We start from the raw sequence: 13,077 nt of genomic DNA, 5'->3' as shown, positions 1-13,077 counted from the left end.
TAGCTACCGTGAAGTCCGTAAATAGTCTGTACAGAGTCATTGTATACGGGACATACAATCTCTCATGGTTACATAATGTTAGATTCCCGTATAACTATTGTAAAACCAAGAAAGCGATCGATTTCAGGTCAGTAATTGTAGACAGGTGAGTTCTGTTGTTTATTTCCGACAAGTCCTAACAATCGCAAACATAAATTACACTGTTCTGGTAATAAAACTCTCTCAAGACAGTTTCGCACGTAGGATGGCTGTTCGTCCATTGTCTTTGGTTACCACGTACGACATAAAGTAATTAATGTTTCATGATTGGGCCACACAAAGGAGGCGTGGCACATTCCTGCAGCATGAAAGACATAGCCAGCCAGCCAGCCAGCCACATAGTCCACAGACTGGAAGTCGGTTTAGCCCTATACGTTTAGAGTATGCTACTCGCCAAGTCTCGTAACTTTTACAAAGTCTCTTTTCTTACGGCTCATAGCTGAATGAAATTTGTTATCAGGAACAGCAGTACAGTAGATGAAATGACGCAGTAGTGTCGTTGGGCCTTCAAAATTGGAAAGCCAGCCTAGGGTTAATGACTCTTATAACCAAATCATCTGTCTAAAACGCCACACCTGCTAATATTGAGGGGGGGAAGGCCCACCCAGGCTCCTATTTTGCAACACCACTGAATGGTGCAAATGATATACCAAGAGCAAGACTTTTGGATCTCACAATTCATATGAAACGAGAATAACCAGTTAATGTATATTTTTGTAGTTTGTACCCTAGCTAGTAAGTCCTCACACCAAATGTAAAAGGTACTCAACTCTATAATATTAAATTGTTCAGAAACCATATCAGGTCCCGTATGTAATATTACACTCCAGTTATTATCACACTAGTGTAACTATTAGACTTTGCTATTAGAAGACTCAGCTGTTTTTCGGCTTATCTTTGTTTGAGTCTTCCGTTTCTTCCATGATTTTGTCGCTAAATCGTCTGGCGAACGACGACAGCCGGCCGGACACGTCTGTTGAGTTATCGGAGAGACTGGACGTGCTCTCGACGAGCTTTAGATACGTGTAGTGAGTTATCTGAGCCATCCGTCGAATTACATACGAGTTAGCAAGCTACAAAATAAGAGTAGAAGACATGATGACGTCATACTGTAGACACGTGATCACGACTGACCCTGTCTACTGCCTCAGGATGGTTTGCCAGTAATCTAAACTCAAACTATTATTTTACTCACACAAAGATGTAAAACGTTAACGTTGCACCTCATAAACTGCTGCCACATTTTGTGCGTAAGACGTATTTGACTCAAACTCTCTAAACACGCAGTCACGACGACGGGACACGACACTACGAAATTAGTAAGAAACAAAGAGAACGTCACGAGAAGAAACAACTGCAACAACAATCCCCCGTCACAAAAATCAAACCTACTTTCCCGGATGTTGCAGACATTTCCCGGATAAAAGACCCCGTATCCTAATCTATAGTTCTCTCTCTGAAGGCTGCGCCACATCCGAATGTCATATTCGTATTGGGAGTGCGGAAACGGAAGAAGCACGAGGACGTCCAGTAATTGACTAGAAGTGCGTACACGAGCGCAACGCCCTGCGTAATTTGCTGCAAGTCAATGTTGCTTGCAAAGTTTAGAGGTAACTATCCGCAGGGTGTGCCTGCACGTGCCTAGACGTCATCGTCTCTCGCTCGTGCAGCTGTGGAAAGACTGAAAATGAGGTCGAGGCTTTCACTGCTTGGGCATAGACTGTTATTTCGCCTACACAGCACTGGCATCGCGTCCGTCTCTCAACCGACGGTAACCTCTTCTTCTCACGACGACGACGAGGAGCGAATCAAGCAGCTCGTGTTGGACTACTCGAACTACAGCCCGTCGCCGCTTTCAATAAAGCAGCTGACCGATTTTGGTAAGAGACAATGTTATCAGATGTTGTAGCTAGCAAACTGTGATGCGTGCTAGGCGATAACAATGAAGTCAATCAGTCTGTTGTGTACACAGTAGGATGCTGTCGAATGGCTGGATAGTCTTTGTGATTGAAATGTTTGTGCCTGCTCTGTGACTGAATGTACGTGACTAGATGGTCGTTCTGCTCGCGTTTGCGACAGAAGAGTTGATGTGTAGGCGTAAATGCATGACGTCACAGTGTAGTATGTAGCAGTTAATTAGATTAAAACAGTTCTCTAATCTTGTTGATATCCACTTGAGCTAATCGTAAGAACTACATTTTTAAGTCATAATTAATAATAATCTTTTATGTTTACTCTTTATTTTCTCAATATTGATATCAATAGCTTTAACTGCAACAATACTGGTAACACACTGCTACAACAATTGTGATTAAAAGAAACTATGTCAAGTAAAAAGAACAACAAGAAAAAGACTTGGTGAGTGAGCTCGAGACAAGCCTCACTCTGCATAATGTCCATCATGTCTAATTTGAGCGGACAATGTAGTTTTGATCTTGTGCCTTTTACACACAGAAATACCGATCGTAATAGAGCAAACCTTACTCTGCATCTAATCATAGACACTTTCTAGTAATAAGTAAATCTATAATAATAAATAATAATCTAACTACTGTACAGTAAATTTCGAGTCACTTTTAATTTTGTAAATTTTGTAAGGATCAACCAGTTTCCTAAATTTAATCGCTTCCAATTTTCTGGAGATCAGCTAATTAATTACACATGCCTACACACACACACACACACACACACACACACACACACACACACACACACACACACACACACACACACACACACAATGTACACTTTTAGTACTTTAGTCATGATTTGTGCACCCCGCTCGTCCTGTATTTGATAAATTGGTTTGTATTAACTTTAATTTCTACGTTAAACTTTAAATATTGTTAAATCAGCTCCCTTATTGAGACTGTAAACAGGGACCAAACTATTGTAGAAGGTATCTTGCGACACAGTCATGGTCACAAACAACTCTAAAAACTGCAATCATTCTTGTGGGAGCTCGTTCACAATACATAGGAGTGACGCATGCATAGTTGTGCCTCACATTTCTGTCATTCGTACTGTGACTAACATACTACGTACTGTCTTCTGGCATGTTTCGAAATTGAATTGCTTCCAAAAGAGACAATTTCTCAATTTGAAAATTTTTTTCAAAATTTATTTGATTTGGAGGGTTGATTATATACTACATCTAGATGTAAAAGTATACGTCTTAGTGTTAGTTCAATCAATATCTAAGAACAGATGCAGCATAGATTTATGGGTCTAGTCTATAGGGAGGTTGGTCAAATCACCTCTCTTTCTCCAGGGTATACCGGCACCCTGATAATCCCCGGCCTAAACTGGCATGCAGCTAAATGCACGGAAATACGGTATGATGGCAGAGCTTGGTACGACAAGGAGTCAAGTACACGACAAAGTGTTAAGAATAATTAGATGTTGCCTGTCATTCTCTCCTGTTCATTCTGTGTATTTAATTTATTAGGTCAGTGAAACATAGATTTTTTAGATGTGACGACAGTAAACTTATAATAGCAGTGAGGCCTGCAAACTGACTACAATATGATAGCAGTGAACCTATACCGTTTAGTAATATTTTAAAAATAATTTAAATAATGTCTGGCACTCACCATTTAAATATAATTTATTTAATTGTAAATTAAATGATTTTCTCACCAAAATGATTTTAATAAATTATATTTTTAGAATAGTTTAAACATTGCTTGGCACTCAAAGCATTTTAATTAACTATGGTAATTATTTAAAAATTATTGTAAATTAAAATTTAATGATTTTGCCACAAACATTTTTTTAATTAATTAAATACTATTTTAATTAAGGTCACAGTCTGCTAGAATAAGGCACGTTGGTCTTGATTTGTGTTGGTGTATGTTTGATTGTTTAACTATAATCTTGTGTCTTAATTGCTAGGAAAGACAGCCAATGTCTCTCAGTCATTCAATTTCTTACGCAAAGAAATGCCTATACGGTTAGCTGCAACATTGCTGGAATTTGATCTTCTCCCTGAAAAATTGGCTGAGACACGCTATGTGTCTATTGTCAAGAATTGGTATTTTGTTGTGTAGTTGTGTTTGTGCTGTTAGGTTATATGTTTGTTTTATTGTCTGATAAGGTATAAGCAAAGTTTTAAGGACTTGATGCAATTCAGAGACAAGGGTGAGAACGATTTGGCTGCAGCAGAATGGTTAGTGAAATATTAGTGTGTTTAACTGGTGGGTGTCAGCGATTTTATGTAGCAAAGAGGTGATGAGACAGACAGATAGACGACAGACAGACATTCAATGTTCAAAAATATGTATTGACAGACAGACAGACAGAATGCACACTTAGAGGTATAGTTGTACATATGGCCAGTTTATAGCTATGCTACGAACACACATTTTTCAGTTAATTAAGAATTTTTGAATCTTTTGTTGATCATAATAATATTGGTATATGAGTTTATTTTATTGACGGACAGACAACTAGACAGACAGACAGCAGCAGGTTTGTGTGGGTTTGGCTTTGTTTGGGGTTTTAGAATTTATCAACAGGAACCGATTAGATGGAATATGTGTGATGTTATTGTGCAGGTTTACTAGAGTCGCTGCCGGGATCAAGCAACGTCACGCCAATGTAGTGGAAACGATGGCTCAGGTATGACAGAGTTACAATGTCCCATTGACCCCGATGTCACTCCTCAATCTGAAACTTTTTTTATTTATTTAGGGAATTAATGAGATGAAAGAAAAGTACGGAGAGCATACAGTTGACACATATCGAGCTGAAATTCAGTACTTTTTGGGTATGGAGATTGTAACTTTGTACATACATAGAAAAATTTATGGATTATGGTGTTAGCAAGGAATATTGAATTTGTTAGCTTGGTAGCAAGCTTGCGTGCCTGAACACCCACATGTTTGTGTGTGTGTGTGTGTGTGTGTGTGTGTGTGTGTGTGTGTGTGTGTGTGTGTGTGTATGGCAGCATACTGCTAATGTAACTATCTGATAGTAGTAAGTAAATTTGACATTTTGTTACGTTTAGACCGCTTTTACATGAACAGGATCAGCATGAGACTGCTCCTTTCACAACACGGTGAGACACATTACTTATAGGCAAACATATCATACAATAGAATTCCTCTGTATCCATCCAAAACTGTTATCCACACACTATACAGTCAGACATCGTCATTTCAACCATGTTTGTTCCACAGGTTTTTGTGGACTAAGGTGACTATCGGATAATCGGTAGCAAATACACAGTGGCCCGTGTAGATTGGTTTCATGTATATGTACCTTGGTCAGAAGTGAGTGTTGGGTTATTGGGTGTCGGAATAATGAAGTCTGACTGTATGTATCATTACTGCGCATATGCATAGTTTGTTGAGCATACTGGTACTGTACATGTGTGCAAAGCGATCATTGTCTCTTGCTGAATTCTGAAGTTTGCAGAGCTACAGGGGACATAGATAACACATATTGTAGTTTTTCCGTAATGTTTTGATGTTCATGTTCTAGTATAATGGAAGAGAACCTTTGAAATGCTTCTGTGTGCATGAGACTTTGTTGTCTCTTCCAATTAGTACCTGTTTTGCATACCTGGAGATAGCATTACACCTACACTTTGCATTTATTTAAGCAGAAGGCTTTCTCTCAGTGTCTGGGAGACACCTCTGTTTGGCAGAGTATTGAAGTCAAAGGAAATATTTTTCAATACCATTTTTCAATAGTTTACATACGCCTGTGTGCATTCAATCAGAGTGTGACTGCAGTGTTTCAGATTAGAGACGACCACAGTAGGTGGGTCATCATCATGCAATCTTAATTAACATTGTTCTAATTGAGGGAAACGCCTCCACCACTTGGAGACGCCCCTTTACAGCACACCATTACACATTTTAGAATTACAATTTAATTTAATCTAGACTAAAATTACTAGAAAACACACCGTTTCTATTTCAGTGGCATTGTTTGCTGATGAAGAGACCGATGGTCACAATGTTGGCATTATTGATACTCACTGTAACGTTGTTTCAGTAATACAAGGTTTGTTGTCTTGAAATGTGTTGACAGCTTAGTAGTGTGTTTATCAATTTCCTGTGTGTCACACAGATGCTGCAACTAATGCTCGAAGACTATGCGAATCTTACTACAGCGTGGCACCTGCAGTAACTTTCAGAACTATTGGTAGTCCAGGTAGGAGATAAAATAGTGATAGAAGTTTATTTGTCGAACATATGAAGTGAAATAATTGAGCCATTGCTGGTATACCTCAATGTGAACAGCAACATGCTGTACAACACGGTCTTTTCAATGGTTTAGTATCGTTTGAGTGTCATGTAATGATTGAGTAATGATTTAGTTACTGCAGTTGGTTGCATCCTTTGAATGCGTTTGCTGTTAGTTATTTGGTAGGTTTTCATTTATTTCTACATTTGTGCTTGACTCTCTGTGTGACTCTGCGTGCGTGCATGTGTGTGTGTGTGTGTGTGTGTGTGTGTGTGTGTGTGTGTGTGTGTGTGTTTGTGTGTGTGTGTGTGTGTGTGTGTGTGTGTGTGTGTGTGTGTGTGTGTGTTTGTGTGTGCACATGTGTGTGTTGTGTGTGTGTGTGTGTGTGCACGTGTGATGTGTGTTGCCTAGGTATGATTGTTGTTGTTTGTCTTTAGTTGTCTGTGTTGTGCATGTGTTCTAATGTTGCCAATGTGTGTGCACATCCTTAGTTGTTTTTGCACTAGGTGATGGCATGACTGTTGCCTACGTGGCGAGCCATCTCTTTCACATCATGTTCGAACTGTTAAAGGTCACCTCACTAGTCGCGTAGTGGTTTTCACCGAGTGAATTACTGTGATATCATAGAACTCATGCAGAGCTGTTGTGGAGCATCACAGTAGCAGTGACTACTTGCCTGCCATAGAAGTGATGGTCACAAAAGGAAAAGAAGACATATGCATTAAGGTGTGCTCAATAAATTGACTTAATATGATTAAGGCTGCTTAACTTGAAGGATATCTTAGTCTTCATGTATTGTTCGTCTATCTTCCTTGCGTTTTCTCTTGTTTGTAATTTATCAACGGACTCATGATCTTATATAGGTATCAGACCAGGGAGGAGGAATAAACCGTAGTGCCTTGCACAAGCTTTTTCACTACCACTACTCTACGGCACCTCAGGTATTTCAAATTTTACGATCCTAACTGAATTTCGACAACTAGAATTGTAGATTTTGTTGCAGCCCGATGCTAATCTTACGGCCATCATTGCACCACTGGTTGGTACCCGATTTGTATTATATGTGTACATAATGATTATATAGTAAATGACATTGTAGGCTGGTTATGGGTATGGTCTTCCGTTGTCTCGTATTTATGCTCGATATTTCACCGGCGACTTGTTGGTGACCTCGATGAAAGGGTACGGGACAGATGTTCACGTTTATCTCAAGAAATTGTCTTCACATGCTAAGGAGGTTTTACCTCTGTATGGAACAACTGCAAAGCAGCAGTATAAACATAAAGACTTGCCTCCTGACTGGAGCTCAGCTACACATGGTGGGTCCAGCCACAGGCGTTTTTCAACATTCATCGACTTGATGGACGTATGAGCATTAAAGTGTGAGGATGGGAGTGAAACTCGTGTACATAATATGGACTTGTTGTTGGTCGAATAGAAAGGATGACACACTGGTTACATAGAGCGACGTCTGGTCAATATGTAGAGTAGCGATGTATGCTGGTATACGTACTGTATATTCACAGAATGTAGATCATATGACTTGTGATGGTCCTTGAAACATTTTCCTTTATTCGGATTGCACGTAAACGAAAGTGCAAAAGTTTAGGAATTTATTACGTAGGACTCATTGTCATTTTCTAAAATGGTCTGTTTATGCACATATTGTGCTGCCCGATGATATAAATGGATCTAAATGTCAATGTACGGGTTTTGTACTGTTCCAGTATGGAAGAATGTCATATCTATATCTGGCTGTGGCATCAACGAAAGTCACATGATTATGTCATGTGCTTCTCAGTGAATTGAATCGCCAGTCAATGAAATGTTTCTGTATGCATGAATTATTGACATTACAAGAGATTGACAAACTACCCAAAGAGATATTATGTGGCCTTACCTGTGTCTGCAGCATAAGTTCGACCATTTCTCTGCTAGGCACTAATTGCGTTTCTATCTACGGAGGGACGCTGATCAGACTTGAAGCATGCCTGTACGTGGTTTGCAGGGGCAGTAGGCAATCATTCGTGATCTCACTGAACATCCGTGGGAGCGGCTTTCTTATATCTAGGGGGAATTTTCACATGGGTTGCGTAAATAAATTGGTTGACGCAAGGGTATTCCCCATTTCTTGTGTACGATGACGGTCGAGTTTGTCGACGTTCCTCGCCTCTTTCCGAGCTCAACTACGATCGCATGCCACTTTGTGCACAGCATCAGCTCTCAGCCAACCGACGGAGCCTGGATCGCTCTCCTGAAGGTTGGATGGCGGACGGTCGCTACGTACTTTTGTTTTGAGTGGGCCTCTGTTGCTGCTTACGGAAAAGACAATGTCAAGGTGATATTATTCCAGGAGAAGTCGCTGCCAAACGACACGAGCAAGGATCAGTATCAGTTTGTGTATGTCGACGGGAAGGGTCAAGTGTTGGGGTCGAGTGATCCTTTCACTTTCTCCCACGATGGAGACAGCATGTCGTCGTTTGAGTACGTGTCGACGAGCTTAGAGTCGACGCCGCTCAAGTTTGACACAAGACAAGATGGCGATGACGAAGGAGGTGGGTTGCAAAGTGTTGGGAACGTTCACGCCCCCGTCAAAGGCGCCGAAAATTGTGAAGACGTGAGCCAAGCGGAAAAGGAAAGTGGGGTGAAACCCGGGGCGGATGAGATGGACGCGACGATTTTGAACGGAGAAGTTGAAGATCTACAAGCTCAGGAATTTGGGAGGAAAGAAATTGAACAGCAGACAGTTATAGTTTCTCGGGAAAGTCACACTCAAGTAGTGGAGGTTAATGATGCAACAACGGGAATGGAAGAAGTGGATGAAGAGGAGGGATCACGTGATTGTGTTCACAAGGTAGAAGGAGCTGGTAGCAGTGGATTGAGTGAGACCGAAAATGAGGTGGTGAAATTACAGGCTATTTCTCAGGAAGAAATGTGGATTGAAGGAGCTCAGACAGAATCCAGACAATCTGGATTGTCTAGACAATTAGTAGATGTCCAACCTCTACAGGAACCAGGATGTTTGGCTACTTGTTCCTACCAAGTAGGAAGTAACCAGGAAAATGGAAATAGTGAGTCTATGGATAGAGATGAAGATGTCAAACCTTCGGCTCCTCTTGAGGTACCAACAGATGAGCTGCCAGTCAGCATGGAAAGTTCAAGGTCACAGTCTGATGATGATGATGTTCTCGATGCTGTAGCTATGATGAAAGAAGTTATTGAACTGAGGGAGGAGATCAGTCTTCTCAAGGATAGAAACCTTGCTCTTGAAAATGTTGTAAAGGAGTATATCGCCATTGCAGCTCCTCTCGATAAGAGTAATGCAGCTCTGCAAAGCATGTGGAAAATTGAGAATCAGGCATACAATAGAGTATCTGAAAAACTGAAAGGAAGTTACAAGAAACTAGCTGAGGATAAGGCAACAATTGCCATGCTGGAAGATAAAATAAACACCGAACTGAAGTCAAAGGAGGCAATAAAAGTCGAACTGACACGGTGTCAGGAGGCACACCATGAGGTCACACTACAGCTGCACGTCATTCAGAGAAATCTGATGAGGGTCGAGAAGGAAAAAGATGATAGTTGTTTAGAGTTAAAGGAAACACAAAAAGAGAAACAAGAGTTGGAAGTTCAACTGCGCGAGAAAGAGAATGAGTATAATAAAATGCTCCACCATGTTGGAAAACTGGAAGTCCGGTGTGAAACGCTGAATGAGCAGATCCACGTGAGAGACAGACAAACGGAGATTCTTTTTGGAACAACAAGCGACTATCTACAGCAAAATTCAGGCAGTATTCCTCTCAGCAGCACTTCTGATGTTTGTATTGCTTGTCCACCAAGTGTACAAGAGGAAATGAGTCAAGTTGACAATCCTTCTTATGTCATATCTAAATCTGAGCAACATGCTGGTGCAAGCAAGACCAGTTCCTCGAGTCGGAAACATAGCAAAAAGCATACCAGTCGGAAAGACAGAAAGCGAGACAGACACAGGAAGGACCCTGCCCAGATTGAGGTGGTGCCGGTTACACTCACAGAGGACATATCTAATCCTTCCAGGTGTTTTGCATGTGGCCTAATATTTCCTATTGATGCTACAGCTGATGACCGAAGAAGACACTTTGAAGATCACTATGAAGATCAAGAAACAGCATCCTCAGAGGCAATCTAAGAGGCTATACTCATTGTTGGTATCAGTATCTTGTGTGTTGAATAGATACATATCTTGCTTGAAAAGTGAAGCATATTTTAGCGTTTGAGTTGGGGACAGTCTAAAGCACTTTGCTTGGAATTCTAGCTGAACCATTTGCGTTTGTAACCATGGTACATGTTTGTAATGATTATGTTTGTATGCACTAGCGTATTCTATGCATATTGTATGCAATATACCAAAATTTGTTGCTTGTACCTGTTTGTGCATGAATGTATGCAGTCAAGAGTTACGCAGAATGCACAACGTCTAGGTTTACTTCTTAGACTTCCGGCTTCTGAGCAGGCACAAGTATAGAGTTTGGGGAAACTAGACCACCAATTAGATCAGGTGCGTATCATCTAATGTATTAGCTAGAGTGACATAGCAAACGAGATTAGTAGGGAACCTTAACCTGTTCAAACAGGTTTACAAAAGGGACTTGGGACTCATCACGTGAGTGTACTATAGGATTGGCTATGGATACCTTCACAATAGCCTTTTGAGCCAACAGCATCTGCCTTGCATATGTATGACAGCTTGTGTAATAAGTGTTTGCCAAGAGCAAGTCTCCACTCTCACAAAATTTATATACTCAAGGAGAGGACGGCAAGTCTTCAACCATCTGTGTCACACTGTTACTGGTACAAAGACATTTAATGCCAGTTCATCATCATGGTCAACCAGACACTAAGGTGATACATAGTGTCTGTCTATGCATTATACTATATCCACTGTTATCTGTTTAACCTTAACCAACAAGCCAGTGAGTAAAACCTCCAATGTAAAAGCTGTAAATCTAGAAGTTAATATCAACACCCACCAAACAACAGATCACTTGTGCAATGCATTGACTACTCTCCTATGTGCAGCTGCATCAGTAATATATTCACTGATGATTGTGTTATCAGCTGTTTGCTTCATTTCGATTAGCTTCAGACTCCACACCATACGACAGTGAGCTGCTATGCCCACCAGACAATAGGAGACCATGAATAGGATAAGAAACGGTACCTCCTGAAGTCACAGATGGATCCCCAGTTTGCCCTTCTGGACTCAACGGTCTCGAACGGGCTTCATGCGAGTCACGACTAGCTACATACTCCAAGAATGGTGATGTTTGAGAGGTGCAAACTTCTAGATGACTAGCATCATCACCAAGAAACGACTCTCTCAACAGTTGTGCAGACTGATGTGTTGTTGACATCCCGTTTTCAAGCATTCCTAGTTGCTGCTCATGTAGCCCATTTTCTGGATGCTCTGTCTGTGACCATACAACCCGTCCGAGTTCACTCTGACCAATATGTTCACCCTCTGCATAAACGTCTGTCATTAGTGGAGGATTGTCTTGTTGATCACTACTTCTCTTGCGATTTTGACTGGACACGGCAACCTCGTCTACGTCTAGACTGCCTAGCAATGGATGAGAGCTCCGATCAACAGTAAGTCCTGAACTGGAATAATCTCCTGTAGACATGCACGAGCTGCGTCTCTCTGTATCACTTCTTCTGCTGTCTCTAGGAATATACCCATGAAGATCATCCAACGTTCGTTGAAGGTCAGTCACCTGTCTCTGCAGTCTGTCTACCTCCTGCTCTCGTTCCCGTTTCTCTAGCTCTATCGTATCGAGCAGACACTGGAGCTGGTGAATAGTTTCCTGTTGAGTATCTATAGTTTGTTCATGAGATCTAATAGTTTTCTCCTGATTTCTAAACCTTTCCTCGCATGCCATTCTGGAGTGTACTGCCTCACTTCTCAATGCATCAATACCACGCAACATCCTATCAAACCGAGAGAGATATTCTTCCTCAGGCACACTGACTGAGCCAGACGACTGATGTCCGCTCGCTTCCAGTGGGTCATACCCACACCCATATGGTTCATCACATCGTCCCTGTTCACTGTATGAAGACGGCTGACTAGAAAATGAGGAGTCAGTCGGATCAGAGCCAAAAGTAACGATATCGCTCTTTGCCTTAACCGTATCTGCACTCGAGACGTACACAAACTGATACCACGAGTCTGCAGAATCACGAGGAGCGAAGAACTGCAGTTTCACGACTCTTGGGTCGCGTTTTATAACGCCGGAAGACACAGAATGTTTCTGGATCGCATTTTCCAGCGAACTCCATCCACATGGAAAGAGACCGATCCAGTCGTGACAATGAGCTGCGTCCAGCTTGCAGTGATGGTTGAACTCAAAGCGCATAGAGAAAGCAGGAAATCCGGATTCCAGACCGTAATATCGTGGCACGTCAAACGTCCCAATGTCCTCATTCGTATCCTTATCGCTTGTCGCTGATGCCATTTTGCCAGGTAACAATAGATGCAAATTATCGATACCCGGATTACGACAACAATTCTGTCCGACAGCCTAGCAGCAAAAGTAGAAGCTCTTTGGTAACCCAATGCTTAGTTTTCGACGTATTCATTTAGCTAGTGTTTATTGAAAATATGTGTGTTTTGAATTACCACACACAGACTTGTACAGACAGAAAGACATACAGAAACATAGACAGACAGGCAGACAGAAGGCAAACTAGACCGATAGTAGAATCACAAACACACAAGGTAATCACGAACTGCCATGCATGCAGCATTTGCCATCACGTGACACGTTCTACACGCACACGTGTTGAACCACATGGACCTATACA

At 41.3% G+C, this 13,077-nt stretch overlaps 3 protein-coding genes across 7 annotated transcripts; 2 read left to right on the top strand and 1 right to left on the bottom strand.

The window, feature by feature from the left end:
* Positions 1-1,481: 1,481 nt before the first annotated feature.
* On the top strand, positions 1,482-7,773 carry LOC134194996 (pyruvate dehydrogenase (acetyl-transferring) kinase, mitochondrial-like). 5 transcript variants are annotated; one of them, XM_062663987.1, is made up of 14 exons: positions 1,482-1,583; positions 1,664-1,919; positions 3,934-4,072; positions 4,136-4,207; positions 4,596-4,659; positions 4,732-4,807; positions 5,048-5,098; positions 5,968-6,051; positions 6,118-6,201; positions 6,741-6,805; positions 6,862-6,960; positions 7,098-7,175; positions 7,238-7,273; positions 7,334-7,773. In XM_062663987.1, exons 2-14 carry the CDS (start codon positions 1,727-1,729, stop codon positions 7,604-7,606), a joined length of 1,314 nt encoding a protein of 437 aa, XP_062519971.1. In that variant the 5' UTR covers positions 1,482-1,583; positions 1,664-1,726; the 3' UTR covers positions 7,607-7,773. The 5 variants fall into 5 exon arrangements, with proteins under 5 accessions (XP_062519971.1, XP_062519972.1, XP_062519970.1 ...); XM_062663988.1 differs by having other exon boundaries at positions 1,648-1,919; XM_062663986.1 differs by having other exon boundaries at positions 1,643-1,919.
* A 598-nt stretch (positions 7,774-8,371) lies between these two features.
* On the top strand, positions 8,372-10,638 carry LOC134194958 (calcium-binding and coiled-coil domain-containing protein 1-like). The gene has a single exon (XM_062663945.1). The coding sequence runs from the start codon at positions 8,375-8,377 to the stop codon at positions 10,400-10,402; it is 2,028 nt and encodes a 675-aa protein (XP_062519929.1). The 5' UTR covers positions 8,372-8,374; the 3' UTR covers positions 10,403-10,638.
* A 327-nt stretch (positions 10,639-10,965) lies between these two features.
* Positions 10,966-12,728, bottom strand: LOC134194594 (uncharacterized). Its single transcript, XM_062663536.1, has one exon. It carries the CDS (start codon positions 12,726-12,728, stop codon positions 11,328-11,330), a length of 1,401 nt encoding a protein of 466 aa, XP_062519520.1. The 3' UTR covers positions 10,966-11,327.
* Positions 12,729-13,077: the final 349 nt, after the last annotated feature.

The sequence above is a fragment of the Corticium candelabrum genome, chromosome 19, assembly GCF_963422355.1.
Source record: "Corticium candelabrum chromosome 19, ooCorCand1.1, whole genome shotgun sequence".
NCBI classification, from domain to species: Eukaryota; Metazoa; Porifera; class Homoscleromorpha; order Homosclerophorida; family Plakinidae; genus Corticium; species Corticium candelabrum.
Note: the sequence above shows the minus strand (reverse complement) of the source record. Positions and strands in the feature narration are given on the sequence as shown.